Source organism: Eulemur rufifrons, chromosome 4, assembly GCF_041146395.1.
Source record: "Eulemur rufifrons isolate Redbay chromosome 4, OSU_ERuf_1, whole genome shotgun sequence".
Taxonomy (NCBI): Eukaryota; Metazoa; Chordata; class Mammalia; order Primates; family Lemuridae; genus Eulemur; species Eulemur rufifrons.
In genome coordinates, this window is record NC_090986.1 from 74,136,742 (window position 1) to 74,154,837 (window position 18,096).

At 37.6% G+C, this 18,096-nt stretch overlaps 1 protein-coding gene across 3 annotated transcripts in view; it reads right to left on the reverse strand.

The window, feature by feature from the left end:
* FRY (FRY microtubule binding protein) overlaps positions 1 to 18,096 on the reverse strand; it is a 398,737-nt gene that overhangs the window by 117,220 nt on the left and 263,421 nt on the right. For all 3 annotated transcript variants that reach the window (XM_069467740.1, XM_069467739.1, XM_069467737.1), the window contains 5 exons: positions 10,118 to 10,221; positions 9,555 to 9,663; positions 7,814 to 7,900; positions 1,998 to 2,169; positions 414 to 546 (listed from right to left, as the gene is read on the reverse strand). In XM_069467740.1, coding sequence (XP_069323841.1) covers positions 414 to 546; positions 1,998 to 2,169; positions 7,814 to 7,900; positions 9,555 to 9,663; positions 10,118 to 10,221 — 605 coding nt within the window. The remainder of the gene's footprint in view (positions 1 to 413; positions 547 to 1,997; positions 2,170 to 7,813; positions 7,901 to 9,554; positions 9,664 to 10,117; positions 10,222 to 18,096) is intronic.

Here is an 18,096-nt window from a genome sequence, read left to right on the forward strand (position 1 = left end):
TTCTTAAATCTATGACACAGTTGCATAGAAGCTATTAAGTAGGAACTGTGATGAGATTTATAAACATGGAGTTCATAAATCGGGGCTGTCACTATATCACATGGACTGTGATAGAGTTTGGGAACAAAATGTTACTTCTGAAAAACATGGACCAGTGAGTTGTAGGCCCCATTTTCTAACTTACTAACCTAATGATACTCGAGACACAGCCACAATAGATCAATCATAGGCATGACGTTATTTTAATAGTTAATCAAATATTGCCAATTTTTTTTTTTTTACTATCCTTTCTAGTTTTCAGAACTCTGATTCTAAAAAGATGAGAACAAAATACAGAATAAATGAAAAGAATCTCTACTTGTGTCTTTTGGTTAACAAACCTTCATCGATAACTTAGTCCCCATAGTACTCACGTGATCATGTCTTCAGGTTCTTTGTTTAACATCTGGACATTAGTCAGCATCATGCACCGGCCTACTTCTTTATCGAGGTGCCTTAAAATATTGTCCACAGCTTTTCGTACTTGAGAGTAATATAAGGACATGCCTGAAAAACACACGTTATAGTTATACCTTCCACTAAGTCTATCAAAGGATATTATGATTTATTTATTCTCTAGGACATTTTTTTACTGAAGACCCTATGAATTAATAACTTCCTTGAGCAGAAGGAAAGCTGAGTCTGATTCAATCTCATCTGCATGGCTCTTGTCATGGCGCCTTGCACTTAGCGGGTGTTCACCAAATAATCATTTAAATTCAATTAATAGGAATTCTAATACCTCAATGGAAAATACTTCCCAGAAGAGTTAAAATAACAAGAAAATACAAAATTTTACTTTTGAATTTTTAAGTTTCTGGTTAGCATAAGAAAATTCACCATCAATAGTGGTTATATGACTAAAGGATAATTCTCATTTTGGCTTCTGATTTTGAAAACCTCATATTATTGTCTCAAATATATGTGTGGATTTTCTTTTTAGTAAAATAAGTAAAATGACTTCACATCACAAATTTTAAATTGGAGGAAATGTATTTGAGCTGTATTATTTTTACTGCTCTCATTAAATACAGCATCAATGTCCTGCAATGGAAGATAAATATGTATAGCATATATGTTTTATATTATTTATTTGTATAAAATACATATACATGTGTAATTCAAATGGAAAGTAAATAGCTTTGTATTTAAAATTTGTACTTTAATGAAATTATTAATGATTATTTCTCAAGCATTAAATCTTTCTGAACTCATTTAAGCACTGCAGAACTAAAGATAAATATTTTAAAGCAGTAAGCTTCCTCATGTGTTTCCCTCATGTTTTTGGAATCCAGAACTATCTTAACAAAGTTTGTAGTAGGTGTCTACATTTGGGTACTCGGTAAGACATAAACAAATGGAAAAAAAATCCCCTCTTTGGATTAAGATAGGTAAATTAATAAGAAAATAGTGTCATGTATTCTAAACCCACAATATAACCTAGCATGCTGTGGGATTTTGCATATTTAAAACACAGATTAGACTAATTTTACTGAGAAAAAAAGAAGAAAGTGAACTATAAAAATGAATGAATGAATTGTAAACAGGATTATCTACCAAGGCACATAGATGCCTTGGAAATTTACTGAAAAATGTAGATAATCAATATGATAGGTTTGAAAAGACCATAGATAAAAGTCTAACATTTAAACGGCAAAATATTTACCAGGAAGTTCCAAAAAGTTTAAAGGGCAGTAAAACAAAACACAGCATGAATCAATCAAAACAATTAATGTTGGAATGTCTCATTAGCTACTTTTCTAAAAATTTTTTTAAAAGTGCATCTTACTGAAGATAAGTATCTATTGGTTATTTTAAGGGCTTAATAAGACTCAGTTCTCCCATCCAAGTACTAACCAGGCCCGACCCTGCTTAGCTTTCAGGATCAGGCACATTCAGGGTGGTATGGCTGTAGACAATAAGGCTCAGTTCTATGATAACATATGTTTGAAACCCACCTATCATTTTGGCTTCCTCTTCAGTTAGCGTTTTACTCAAATATGTTTTCTTTACTCTCAATGTGTTTCCTGAAGGGAGCACAGCTCCTGTAACCGGCATGGGAGGCTCCCCATCCTTCTGCTGCAAGCTGTCAGCTATGACCAAGAACGCCCGTAAACCAATGTTCATTCTCTGCGGCAGACAAGACGTTCATGACAAAGAGAAAAGACCCATTATTGTAGTGGAATTAAACCACCAGTCTTCCAGAGACATTAAGATTGGCTTGCATCTAGAAAGTACTGAAAATAATTTAAAAGGTACAAGAGTGTAGGCCAAACCTATGAAAATAAAATTACGTTTCTGTTACTGTTTGTTGCTGTATCACAAGACAACAACTGGGAAGATTTCACCTGACTTGGAGGGGATGTTTGAGATGGTTATAGACCATATGTTGTTCAGGGGATTCTGGGTGTTTCTCAAAGGGATAGGTGGTCATCCTCTGGAGTATCTGCAACTAAGGTAAACTGAGGTAAACAAAAGGCTCACATGTCTCCCGAAGGAGAGAGACACCATATATGTTAATTAACAAAGACTGAATGGAAACATTCAGAGGTCCAAATGTGAACCACAAAATTAACATCACACCTGCTCTGAATTGCAGGTTTAACTTTTGATTTACAAAGGCCAGCAAGTTTTGAGAACAAATTTTAAAAATTCAATGCCACAGAAGCTATTATTGATGAAAACACATGGGTGTATAAGAAGAAATGCCATTCTGGGCTGAACTGTTACCTTCCTTAGGCTCAGGTAAGCCATGATGCTGGCTCTGAAAGATGGCTCAGCAAGATAGTTGCTCTCCATAGTGCTAATCCTAAAAGGTTAAGAAGGTACCAAAACATCTGTACTTCATTAAACACCCATGTGTAAAACATTTACCCCGATGTTTTCAAACCTCATGAAGTCATAAGTTCCCAAAGTAGACTACTACCTACAGAAGAGAATAATGACAATTACTAGTTCTAATAATGATAATTTAGTTACAATTTATTGAGTCCTTAAAATGTATCCAGAACTGCTCATTAACTTTCATCCTGAAAATAGCCATGGAAGGAAGGTGTTCCCATTTCTCTGGGGAAGGTAGTCTCATTTTTCAGATTAGAAAACTGAGGTAGGGTGGGAAGCTAGGCATCCAAGTCGGATTTGCCTGAATCCCTATTTTGTGGAGCACTATTACATTTTATAATGTAGAGTAATATAGACTTCTACTCATTTTTAAACTATTTGCTCAAGCTTTAAAGAGTCATGATATTTCAACCAGGATTTGATGAACAATTCCTCTGGCTCATTTATACCTAATTCCATGTGTACTTTATGATTTTATGGCCTTAAATAATATGCTTTCTCCATGTTCTAGAATGAGTATTAACTTAAAAAAATTAACTATATATCAAACCCCATTACTTTCCTCTTTTGGTTGTTCTTTTATGAAACGTTTTCTAGGCTTGTGTATTTTTCTCAAGACACAGCAATGTTTTAGGTAAGAAAATATAATGTTCAATTCAGCACATGCAGGACCAACATAACAACTGTGGATTGACATACATGGCCAAGCCTCAATTATCTGCAAGCCTATTTTCAGGTTATGAATCACCCTGGCCAGTTCTCTAAGTTTTCCTTTCCTCTGGACAACACTCAGGGCAGTAGTAAGATGGGATATTTTAGTACACATTCTGAACTTAATTTCAAAAATAATTCTTTTTTTTTTGTATTTTATATAGTTCCGCATCATACATCTCCCTGTTATTATTTGTCTGGCCTTGGGAAATTACTTAACTTTTCCAAGTCCAAATATCAGATTCCTTTCTAAACAATGTGGGTAGTAATACCTATCGATCATACAGGGCTATTTGAGGATTAAAGAAAATGCCTGAAAAGTTTCTGCTGGCAAATATATATTTATTGCAAGCCAGAATCTCCACTTCATTATTATTTTTTAAAGAGCCATAATTCACATGTAGGAAAAGTCATTCATTTTAGTTGTACAGTTCTTTGAGTTTTGAGAAGCATTTATAGTCGGATAGCCATTATCACAATCAAGATCCAAAATATTTCCATCATCCCCAAAAGTCCCCTCATGCCTCTTTGCAGTCAGTCTCTGCCCTCAATCCTAGCACCTGACAACCATTGTCTAATTTCCACCTATGGCTTTGCCTTTTCCAGAATGTGATATAAAAGAATCAAACTGTACATAGCCTTTTGTGTCTCGCTTCTTTCACTTAGCATAATGCTTTTGAGATGTTGTTGCATGTATCAGTAGTTTGTTCCTCTTCACTGCTGAATAGTATTCCATTGCATTGATGATTCATAATTTGTTTGGCTATTCACCAGTTATTGGACATGAGTTGCTTTCCTATTTTTAGTGATCATGAATGAAGTTGCTATAAATACTTGCATACAAACTTTTGTGTACATGTGTTTTAATTCCTCTTGGGTAAATATCTTGGGGTGAATTATTGGATCATAAGTGTCTGGTAAGTGTGTGCTTAAATTATAAGAAATTGCCAAACTTTTTTCTAAAGTGGTTGTGCCTTTTTGCATTCTTACTAGAATAGTATGAAGTTCCGGTTGTTCTCTACCTTCTCTAGCATATCATACTGTGGTTTTAACTTGCATTGTCTTAGCGACTAATGATGTTGAACGTCTTTTCATGGGCTTATTGGCCATTTATATGTCTTCTTTGGTGAAGATGCTGTTCATTTTGCCCATTTTAAAAAGTGGGTTATTTTCTTACCATTGAGTTGTGACAGTTCTTTATAGATATGGATAGAAGTACTTTGTCAGATTTGTGTTTTGTAAATATTTCTCCCAGTCTGTGGCTCCCCACTTTTAAAATGCACACTTTTTTTATATTGATAATGTTCAATTTGTCAACTTTTTCTTTTATAGTTTATGATTTTTATGTCCTAGAAATTTTTGCCTACTTCAAGGTCACAAAGATTTTTTCTTATGTTTTCTTCTGGAAGATTTATAGTGTTGGATTTTACATTAGGTTCATGATCCATTTGAGTTAATTTTTGTTTACAGTGCAAATTATGGGTTGAGGCTGTTTATTTTGCAGGTGGATGTCCAATTGTTCAGGACTATTTATTGGAAAGACTATTTGTTATCCATTGAATTAATCTAGAACCATTGTTGAAAATCAATTAACCATATATGTGTTTTAGTCTCTTTCTGGAGTATCTCTGCTGCTCAATTGGTCTTTACATTCATTCCCCTGGCAATACTACACTGCATTGATTACTGTATAACCTTCTAGCAAGTCCTTCTGGCAATCAGGCCATGCTAGTCTTCTAACTTTATTCTTCTTTTTCAAAATTATGTTGGCCATTCTAGTTGCTTTGATTTTTCCATAACAATTTTAAAATCGCCTTGTTGATTTCCACAGAGAAAGGTACAGGGATTTTAATTGGAATTATTATTATTCTTGGGATTATAGTTTAATCTATATGGATCAATATGGGAACAACTGACCTCTTAATAACATTAAGGCTTCCAATCCACAGTGTTTCCCTCCACATATTTGGTTCATCTTTGATTTCTCTAAATATTTTGTGCTTTCAGTATAAAAACATTGCACATATTTTGTCAGCTTTATTGCTAAGTATTTTATTTTTCATTGCTACTATAAATTGTTCAGTTTCTAATTGGGAATTACTAGAATATAGATATACATTGATTTAATATATTAAATATTTATCTTATATCCTACAAACTTCCTAAAATCATTTATTAGTCCTAGTCAGTTTTCTCTAGATTCTTTGGAATTTTCTACACAGACAATCAAATTGTCTGTGAATAAAGACACTTTTAGTTACTCCTTTCCAATGGATATGCCTTTTATTTCCTCTTCTTGCCTCTAGCACTGGGTAGGACTTCCAGTTCCACGTTATTTTAGATCAAGGCAAAACTGAGAGAAATTGATAAGCAAGAAAGTCTTCTTACAGATGAGCAAGTTCTCATGATGATGAGGGTGTATATAGGAAGTCATCTAGGTCTGAACTGAAACAGGACAATTACCTGGAAATTACCTAACAGTTGAGTGGTGGTACAATATAAACTTTATAGTAACATAACCCTTTAGATCTCCAGGCCTTGTTGCATAAGCTACTTCCAAAATAGTTCAAAGACCCAATCTGGATTTGTTTCCTGAGAAACTGTGCCCTACAGCATATTTCATTGAGCATGTGACATTTGCTTCATAGACTATTCTATCCTTGTGTCTGCTTTTGAGTGGGGCCATAGGTATGTCTTTGGGCGTATAATTACTGATGGATAAATAAATTATTTTATAATCCTACAAGATCAAGAGAAATGTAAGAAAAATACCCAAATATTTGCTCCTATTGGTAGTTTTTTTTAAAATCCAAATCCCAACCCTTCTGTACAGTTAACTAATTGTTCATTGAATGAGGAGTTTGAGAGAAGAATCAAGGACACATTTTATATTCAGTGATAATGATGGTGGTAGCTTTTAACATGTCCTTTTCAGACAAGCAATCCAGTAATTTTGAGACTTGATTGTTAAAGAGAGTGAAGCCATGACTATTGAGAAATGAGTAATATTTTGAGAACCTCCCCAGTAAGAGAAGACTCGTGACTGTGCAGCCGTGGGCCTGTCCACTGGCTTAGCCCTGGTCCTGCTCCCTGGCACTGGCCCACTGACCCTGGCTGCAGCCATTCCAGAAGCCTATGAGGTCATTAGACACCAGACAGAAACTCCCATTTTGGGGCTTCTTGTGCTGTCCTGAGATATGTGGAAGCCTTAGTAGCAAGAAGAGAATGCAGGGTGTGGTGGGAAGGAGCATGGGAATGGCAGGGTTCCCTCTGCCGCCAAACAGCTGCCTGGGTTTGAGCCTCTGGGCTCTGGGTCTCCTTCCTCACTGATAGACTATCACAGAGATGATAGGAACTATATATATATATAAAATATATTTAATTTTTTAATTTTTCTCTCTTTTTTTTTTGCTTAAGAGTTTGTAACGTACTTTTCCTAGTATCACAATTATTCTGTGAGGTAAGCTAGAAAAGCATTTTGTCTATTTTGTTGCTGGAAATGCTGAAGGTCAGGGAGGTAAATGTCACACAGCTAGGAAAAGTGGCAGAGCCTGCGGCAAGTGACAAATCCAGCTCTGCAGACTTCTGGTCCAATGTTCTTTTTACAATCTCACAGGAACAGGGCTATGAAGAGGCAGCTTGCCAGGCATGTTTCTGTTGGCTGGCCGTGATTTTAAAAGTTTGAAATTGTATGTGCTGCACATGTGCATAGCCCCCACCACTCCACATCGTGTATGATACCCACCATATGCTCATTTCCACGGCTGCCTGGCCCTGAGTTGGGATGCTAGCACAGAAACATATGCGTGTGCGTTGCAAATTTCCCTGTGTTGTAGTATTTTTATTATTACGTGTATTTGTTCTTCTCTGTTTCATTTCTCAATACTAAACCTGTTAATCTGCATCAAATTAGTGTAAGTAAAAGCACTGACTTTTCTAAAATAAAACAACCTGACTTAGCAACAGATTATCTTTTTGGCAAGAATTACTCTATTATACAAGAACACAATACATTAACGCACATGAACCTTTCATCTAACTCTATTTCATTCTAAGTCTGTTCATCCAAAATTGTACTTCTGAAATTCTATCATCTGACTTTGGACATAGAAACAGACTTTTAGAGAAGACGTCCCTCTCCCCATTCCCCAAAGTCACAAAGCAAAGGTAAGGCTCTGTGAATACACGCTCTGTCAGAAGTACATAAAAGGATCATTCATACCTCTGGATTGAGACTGAAAGCTTTTGCTGGTTTTCCCACACAAAGAAAATCAAAAATGATTTCTTTCATAGCAAAATCTAAACGTTCCTGTAGTGAAAACAAGAAAACAAAACAAAACGAACATGTTAACATACAAATTCGACATAAAATGGCTATTTTCATCGTAGGCCTCAAACAGGCAGTGGCTAGAAGAGCAGGGGTGCTGCTCTGTTTTATGGACCTCAGGGAGCCCTGAAGGAAGACCATGCTCATCTGAACTGATGGGGGGGCTGCTCTGTTTTCGTGTGGTGTGCGGGGATGTCTTTACTATGCAAGATATGTAATTAGCCCCTAACACACAGAATGACAAATGACAAATAAATCAAAAATCAAAGAACCAAAACACTTGGCGTGTCTGTTTCAAACAGTCCAAACTCTTCCTACTTGTATTGCAAATACTGGTAACTTCTTGAAACTCAGTTTAAAATGTATTTTTACAGATATCACTGTGAAATGATCATTTTTCTTTTATTCTCTAACATTAAAAATCCTAGCCTCATATTATAACAAGCAATTCTGCAAGTGAGATGAATAATCTACACATAAGACATATTAAGGTTACTTAAATGTGAACATTTAAGCCATATTCTAGTAATTCAAGACCGTGGCTACTAAGATATGACAGGTTCGTTTTATACAAGGTATTTTAGAATAATCAAAGCACATCCTCAGCCACATTAGAACTCCATGTAGAAAAGCTACATTTATTCTTCCACCTGCAGAGCAAGTAATGTCCTTTTCCTAAGTACAAATATTATAGAGGCATTTCACTGAACCAAGCACAAGGAGAGATATCCAATATGAAACAGTCCGGGAAGTAACGTTGGAAGCTTACATCTTTACGTCAGTATCAATCGTACTTCAACACTACTTTCATGCCTGTTATTTCTTTGTAAACACACACTATTCCCAGGCACACTGGGCACGCATTTTCATCCCCATTTTATAGATAAAGAAACTGAGAACAAAGATGTTCTCTGGCTTAAGGCTGTAGAACTGGCTCACAGCAGCGGCTGCACTGGAGTAATAGTCTTTTCCTGCTCTGCTCTAAATCACGAGGAGGTCAAAGGTGAAATAAAACCATTTACTCCCAAAGTGTTGCAAAAAGTATAACTCTTGGGTCTAAAAAGTAAATTATATACTAAAAAATACATATACTATTACTGGGCCCAGGTTTTAAGTCAATTAATTCACGTAAGCACTTAGGATAGTTCTTAGCAAAAAGTAAGTGCTTGGTAAATACAAATATTCTTATGCAGTTCCTCTTTTTCACAGGGTGAAAGTTAGAGCATTATTATTCACTTCTCAAATTTCACTAAATTGTCTTCTTTTGATTTCCTCTAAACATCAGACTCTTTGCTTCCTCTTTACTTGTAGAATCCAAAGTAGAGAATCAGGAAAAAACAGGGACGAACAGTCAAGAGACCTTTCTACTAATTATGACTTTGTGACTTAGAGGAGCCACTTGAATTCCGTCTTTGTTTCTCCATCTGTCAGAAGCTGAAAACACTTTATGTACTCCTGGCACAATTTGTTTTGAAGCAAAAGAACAGGCTATGTGTGAAAACACTTAGAACCTTTCTGAAAAGTCTAAACACGTAAGGTGTTATTTTAGACTTTTCATCTTTCAGTACTTCCTAAGAAGGAGACTGGCTGCTTGAGAGCAGTTAGAAGATCACCCCTGCCAGAAACTTCCCATTACCTGGGCAATGAACTGGATGATTTTCACAAAGATGTTCAGAGGCATATCCCTGGGCACCACACCACGGGACCCTTTGGGGAAAAGTGTTGTGATGATGGTTATAAGTCGGCTGAAAGATAAGGGGGAAAAGAGAAAACAAGCAAGATTGGCTGAGCTCCAGTTCTTTAAGGGAAAATGGCAGATGTTTCATTTATCTATGTATCAGAGAGATTCAGAAAAAGAAAACAAACCACCTCACCCCTTTCCATTAGCATAATTACTGTATGAAAAATTTTTCTGGAAAACCAAAGAGCAGTTGGAAAATTGTAGCTGTTTCCTTTGTTAAAGTGGCCAATGCAACCCTGGAAGTAGAACTTGTTGATCCTTGGAGAGGATGGAATTTTTGCAATGGGTGCTGAGCCAATGACTAAGGAAAGCCTGAATATATTACTTAGGACTTAGACCTTTTAGAAACTGTCAGCTGTGAACAGCTTCTAGCAGGGTTAGCATGTGCAGCAAAGAAGAAAAACACCCTCCACAGTGGCTGGGTGATGTGGTTCCCATTAACACAGTCATCTCCTTACCTCTGAGTAGCTGTGTTGCTTTCACATTTAATTCGAATCATGTAAACCCAAAGTAATCTGTAGAGAGATTCCAGTGCAACTCGGGCCATCTTGGGGTCTTTATTCTACAACAGAAACCAAGATGTAAGATTGCAGATAGAATGGTGACATTTGGAGATGATTCTTCTCTGAATGCCTGGAAAAGGCAGGCCCCAGGCCGGTGGCAGGCACATTGCATCATCTGGGACTTATAGGGTATTTGTCTCTTGATGCTCATGGGATAAATAATCCATGAGGAGGAATCCAAATGGCCATGATGGTGGGACATAGTAATTCCGGGGGAAGCCATGTCATTCCTTTGTCGAGGTGAGTCCTCAAGAGATTGCCTTCACCCTCCAGCCCTAGGAAACCCGAATCCTGTAGCACCAGTCTATCCTTTCCATTGTTGACTATGTCATTTTAAACACTGTTATTCCTTTGATTTCCCAACCCCTCCTCCCCACTCCCATCCCATCTGATTACCCTCCAATACATAATGAGACTAATGCGTACTAGGTACTGTGCTAGAACCTGGGATATATAGAGAAAAGATAATCCTTTCCCTTAATATGTTCACTATCTACAGGGCATGGGAGACAGACAATAAACGGGCAACTCTAAGACAGTATGACAAACTGGTAGGGACAGGAGACAGAGGATGGGAGGAAGGTCGACCTACTGCAAACTTGAGGAATAAGGTAAGGGAAGGTAAAGAAGAAGATAAAAACTCAGATGAACTTTAAATCCATTCACATACTCATTTATTCAACAAATATTTGAGTGGCTATGCTGGGCTTGCCACGGTGCATGGCCCTAAAAACTTGGAAAGGTGTAAGAAAATGGTGGGAGGGGGAACATCTGCAGGCAGAGGCAACAGCACAGGGAAGCTGAAAGCTGATGGACAGGAGCCCTGTTTTGGAGCCTGGGACTGATCTGAATGTTAATGAACGGCCAGTGCGGGGCCAGGTAAAGGTGCAGTGGCTGGTGAGGCTTGAGAGGAAGGGGCCACATGCGGGACTTTCCATGAGACCAGGTGTCTCATAACGGTGACAGGGAGCCACTGAGACAGGCGAGACTATGTTGGAAGTCTTGTGTCTGTGGCGTGGGCAATGAAGCAGACGCAGGGAGACCAGCTGTGGGCATCAAGGCAGTAACACATCAGCCAGAGAGGAGGGCATGGGTTTTGTTATCCAGCAGACATCACCTTCATTCCTCGCTTCTGACTCTCACTCCATCGTTTCATCCAATAGTGTAGATTTTATCCACAAAATGTCTCTTGAATTTGACATCTGATCCATTCCCACTTCCTCTGCTGCAGTTCAGGCTTGCAGCACTGTCACCTAGAATGCTACAGTGACCTCCCAACAGTCTTCCTCAGTCAGTTCCCTCCCCACTGTCCTATGTTATGCCAGAAACCACAGATTGGGTGGTTTCCCTGATGCCTGTGGGATCAAGTTACCATTTCTGGCACGGCACGCCTGACCAGTCAATAGCTGGCTCCCATCCTGCTATCCTCCCATGAGCTCCATACACTCAAGCTAGGCCGTGCTCATTCCATTTCTGTGTTGGGAGTGTCCTCCACCCCATGCCCCCATCCCTCTCCTTTGTGCAGCTTTCTCTGTTCCTCCCTGATGTCCTGAATCCCATCCCATTAAAACTAATTCTTCCCTCCTGAGTGTCCCCTGCCCCTCATGCATACCTCTAGCACAGGCTTCAGCTCCCTACATACGGGATTTTGCTTAAAAATCAGCTCCTACATAAATAGTGGGTTCTCTAAAAGGAAGGGACATTATTTACCCCTGGTATCTATCAGAATTCCTGCCATTCTGCAGGGGATCAGGGAATGTTTGCTAACCAGTCTTTCGACACCAGTCGTAACCTTCCTATACCTTTTTGCCCTTATATTATTTCTTTTCCCCCACCCATTTATTTATTTTGTCATAACGGTTCTACTTGTTTTCTTCTTAGTGTAGATAGTTTGGGTACTAACTTTTGTAGAATTCACAATTGTTTAGAAATTATCTGGGATAGAGTTTACCTTTAAACTGTTTATGGAATAATGATGAGCCACATAAATTCTACGGGAAAGGCTATAGTTAGAAGTTTTTAGATTTAGGGAAGATAGACTTCTTATATCTATAGCAAAAAACCAACTTTTTAGTGTGATAATTATTCTAAAAATCTAAATTTCCATATGCATTTAGGTCTGTTTCTGGATTTTTTTTGTTCTATTAATTAATTCTGTCTATTCAAGCACCAATACCATATCATTTTAATTATTGAAGTTTTATAATGTTTTTCAATGTCTACTATGGCCTACTTTCTACTGTCCGTTGCTCTTTATTTTATTATTTTTAGACTTTTCCTAGATATTCTTGCATGTTTATTCTTCCAAATAAACTTTATAACTACTTGTCTAGCTCCAGGAAAAAAAATATCCTGGTTTTTTAGAAGAACACATTTATATATAAAGGTTTATTTATTTATTTTTGCCTGTTAATATAACAGGTATGATATAATTTGTTCAAATGCTTTGGTTACTTAAAGGGACTTGAAACTAGTAAAATTGCATTTAAAATATTCTGTCATTCAGAAATTTCAGGAATTGTGACTACTCTTCCTCCAATTGCTCCAAATGAGCAAATAACTATGGTGTACTTACATGGTGGTTAAAGGCAGATTCTACACACAGACTAACTGGGTTTGAATCCATCCTTGCTGTGTAATTTACTAGCTGTGGGGCTAACCATGGAGAAGCTCTTTAATCTCTCTGGGTCTGACCTTCCTCGTCTGTGAAATGCAGAGGATAATCCTCCCTCACTCCTAGGAGTGTTGGGAGAGTTAATGTACATAGGGTATTTGGCATTGTACCTGCCTGTAGTATTATTATTAATAAGGCACCAGAGATCCAGCAGCAACCAAGGGAAATAGTCCCTACCTTTGGGGAGCTTCTATTTTAGTGGAAATGTTTCCTCGTTTGTGAATTTCCCTTTTGAGAATACATAAAAATGTATTAGATTTGCATAGTGTATCACCTGAAATTCTCTCAAATACATTAACTCACATTGCGAAGCATGACGAGGAAGGGTGGGTATCATCTCAGTTTCTCTGTGGATCTTAGCTGAGCTCTCCAGTCTAAATGACTCATAACAGTGACTTCTGTTTTAACTTCAACTTCCTGGAAACATTTTTTGTTGTACCTCCAACCCACCTTTTTTGGTGCATCTTATTGTGACTGATGTTCTTTTACTCTTAAGAATATATTTGAGATTGTATATTTTTGCTCCCATAAAGACTGAAGAGCTAAGTGATTGACTTAGGTTTTATTTTGTTTTGTCCATGGATTATGCACTGGTAATTGGTGTTAGCATTTCGAGATGACAGCATGATCATTGCAATTGCCTCCTAAACCGATTCCCTGGCCTCTCTTCCACTGTCTGTATAGTTAAATGATGTTCTTAAAATACAAACTGATTGTTTACTTCCCTGCATTTAAAGTCCTTAAGTGGCTTCTAATCACCTACTGGACAATGTCCAAACTTCATAATGTGGCACATGAAGGGCCTTTTGTGACCTAGTTCTCCCTATACCACCTCCCACCTCCCCCCGTGTAGGTGCAGCTCATACTGCAACATCCCCTCTGCAATTCCCTGCGTGCCTGCAATGCCTTCCTACCCTTGCTCTACTTGGAAAATTTAGGTCCAGTTAGGCGTCATTCCCTCTTATTCTGTTCCCCTGCCCCTCCTCTCCTTCCCCCATCCTCCAGAGAGGCCGCCAAGGACCCCTGCTCTCTGTTTCCTAGAATGCTATCCTAGCCCTTTACTCACAGGTTTCCTACCAGATTGTGAGCTCCAGGCTTTTGGCTTGTTTATCTTTGTGTCCTCAATGACTGCCATATAGCAGGTTAAATATTAAAAAAAACATTAAATATTAGAAAACAAAAATAGTAAATATTAAAAAACAAAAACAAACTGAGTAGTAGCTGAACAACTTGAGGCATAAGCAAGATTTCTTTACACAGATTCTATATAAAAGGCAAACCTTGGTATGTAGCTGAAGCTAATCTTCATGATAATATCATTATAGTAATAAATATCTTGCACTTGTATGGCATTTTGGTATTTCAAAAGCGCCTCTATGTAACACGATATCAACTGAAGGATTTTATAATGGAGGGAAGCCTAATGAATTGCTCAGAGTCATGAGGCTAGTAAGTGACAGCTGGGATAGGAATTGACTTCTGCTCTAATAAGTATTGTTCTCTCAGGAATTAGAATGTACATATTACATGGTACTTACTATATCAGGCGTTATTATCAACGCTGTACATATATCAACTCATTAATTCTTATAACAACGTAGATACTGTTATTGTTCTCATTTTACTGATGACGAAATTAACCTACCTCGGGCACAAAGAAGTTGAATAACTTACCCAAGGTCACACAGCTAATAAATGACAGTGCTAGAATCTGAACCTTGGCAATCTGGCCTCAGTGTCCTCAAAGCATTAATTTTCCACTTCAGCTTAATAATATACAAAGGCTGCTCACATATGCACTGGGACCTACTCTACTTGAACACAGGTCTTCCTCATTTGTCTTTGTATTTCCTTGGCAGCTAACATAATAGGTGCTTGATCTATATTTTCAAGATGTTGGCATTTTTAGTATATTTCTCAGACCACTGATTTCTTTGTCAAAGATCTCTGCTTCAAGATCAAAAGGCCAATCTACATCTCCCTTAATTACTTAACAATTTATTTATATATGTGTTATGGCTCTGAGGTTCATTGATAAAATTGTTCAAGAAACTAGTGGGTTTCAGCGCAGATCTCTGGACTCACTGCATTTCAACTCTGCGCCAGTCACTGACCTCACGGGGCATGTCAGCCTGCACAACAACATGCCTACGCTCTTTAAAATTTGCTTTTAATTTAATTAAAGCAATTCAGAGTTAATAGTGACAAACATGAACAATTGAACTCACTGATAAGTTGGCTAGCAATAGGATCATTGATATAGACCAATATTTCCCAAGATCTATCAGCTGACTATTTGTACCAAGTCATCTGTGATGCTTGTACACACAGCTTCCTGGGCCGCACCTCAGACATTTTAAACTAGAACCTCCAGAGGTGGATTTCAAGAAATTGCATTCAAAACAGGCTTCCTTAGAGATTCCTGTGCATGGTAAGGTAAAGACATTGACATAGATGGATAAAGAATTTTAGTAATCTACTAATCTTGTTATACTCAAATACTTTCTAGTTTTCTTTTCCATTTCTATTAAAGTCATTTAAGTAAATCTATTTCTTTCTGTTATATTTCTTTGCATATCTTTTTGACATTTCTTTTTGAAACTTGAATCAATTTACTTTGATCATAATTCACCCCTTTGGATGTGTATCATCCAAATAACACATTGTTACAGTTTAGGATAATTTCTAAAATTATCAGATCAACAATTTATGGAGATTATTTTTCTATTGAATGGTTGGATAAATAAAGCATTCATGGAAAATAATACACTTGTCATCTGATCACTAATTTTTAGGCCTAGTTTATGTGCATTTTTAGAATTTATAAATTCCACTTTGAAATGTGCCTTTATTTTGATGGATCTGAAATACAAATAAGAGCTTTTTCTCTTCCTAGAACTCTGGGAGGCTGAGGCAGGAGGATCACTTGAGCCTGGAGGATTGCTTGAGCCCAAGAGTTTGAGGTTGCAGTGAGCTGTGATGACGCCACCGCATTCCAGCCAGGTGACAGAGTAAGACTCTGTCTCAAAAAAAAAAAAGATTTTCTTGCGGTTATAGAATGAGGTTAATAGTAAATCAGAATAACTACATCTTGAAAATTAATGCTTCTAATACTATATATATATATATATATTTTGAGACAAGATCTTGCTCTGTCACCCAGGCTGCAGCCTAGAACTCCTGGGCTCAAGCAATCTTCCTGCCTCAGCCTCCAGAACAGCTGGGACTAGAGGTGTGTGCCTCCACATCCAGCTAATTTTTTTATTTTGTAGAAATGAGGTCTTACTATGCTGCCCAGGCTGGTCTTGAACAGCTGACCTCAAGCAATCCTCCTGCCTCAGCCTCCCAAAGTGCTAGAGTTATAGGCATGAGCTACCATGCCTGGCCTACTATACCATTTAAATTTGGTATTTACAGAGAGAATAGTAGTCATTTTAAAATAAATGATGCCATACATTTTAATGCATTCAGGCAATGATTGTGGGATTGTGAAATCCTTAATTATATTACTCAACATCTCCACCTATAAAATAAAAATGTCATGAATAACCTTACTATTATTACATGAAAAGTTGAAAAAAAAAGCACTCCTTAAACTCATTGTGATTATCACACACAAATATGTAACTACTGAAGACAAGTTTTATCAACTATATTTATGGCAACTACATTTGCTTTGAGATTCTTACTGGAAATCAAAATACCTTGCTTGGACCTCCCTTCCCTGCCCTCTTTGAGTGGGTCATTGTCTACCCTAATATCCTATTTGATCTTTAGAGCAGCTATCACCACTTGAAGTTTTTTTCCTCATGTATTTATTTATCTACTTGCTTACTGTCTGTCTCCTCCCCTAAATTACAAGTTCTAAGAGACCAGGGAGTGTTAGAGCCTTAACCATCACTTATTCCCAGCACTGGGAACCGTGCCTCGTAGACGACTTGTAAAGGATTGTTGACCAGCTGACCGACTGATTACATAAATGCATTCAAGCCCTAGCGCAAGTGGTGACTGAGACAAAAGGAGAATCTTTCCTAGTTCTGTACTTTGGTTTCCCCAGTTGTAAAACTAGGCTGTATCATGCATAAACTTCAAATGAAATATTGTTATGTGAGCAAAATTTTTAGAAAAACATAAATAACATCATGAAAGCACAGGGAGAGCTCCACGTTACCTGTGGCGTTGCCATGACATCCATGACAATGTATATAAAGCCCCTGTCACTGGCCTAGCTCCAGTGAATGAGCACTATTACTATAGTTATTAATCATTTAATAAATTTGTCTCTTAACCTTTGCGGTTTCTTTTTTTGGTTTTGCTTGTTCTTTTTTTTTTTTATAATCTGGGCTTCACTGATATATTTATTTTTTAAAACGATAAGACATTTAAAAAATTCTCCCCATTACATCTATTTTGAGGGTTAAGAAACTAATACATAGTTATTATGAACATGATAACTATTATATTTTAAAAGTACCGTTAAATCAAGTTCTCAAAGCACATTTCCTTTTGTCAGAGTTAGGTGTGGTATGGCAAATGTGAAGGGAATGAATGTTTCATTTTTTTTATAGCTCAGTATATTCAGATTCTGCCATAAAATATACAGCAGAAAAAATTGTTGGTCACCAAGGACCACAAGTTCCTCAAAGATGCGAATGTGTTGGTGAGAAGCTACCATACATTTCTCATGGCTTTACAATGGCATATTGCTAATACATGGTTGACTAAGTTAATTAAGTATAAATACTAAATAATTCAAGTTCGTGCTCCCAAAGCAGCCTGATTCTGACAGACTGACACTGAGGACAAACCAGGGCACTGACATTGAGCGAGCTTTGCATCTGAGAGCTTGTTTACTCTGAAAGTGGTCAGTTTTCCAGGCTCACACACACTTCTGTTCTGCTCCTGCCACCCCACTCCCTTGACAGCTCACCTCTGCAGAATACACCAAAGGTGGCTACCAAAGGTCAACATGCGGGATTCAGACACTGGGTTCATTATCCTGAAGCACCTGGGGGGAGGAGGTGGGAAGGGAGGGCAGGTTGCAGGAAGGTGTGTGGGGGAAGGGTTGGTTTAGCGGTCCCTTATGAAATGATAAGGTCGGTTCGAAATCCCATAAAATACTGAAACCATTCAAGACAGAGTATACTGCTGAAGCCATGCTAGTTTTTTTCCTCAGGTGTTTCTTCCCTATTAAGGACTC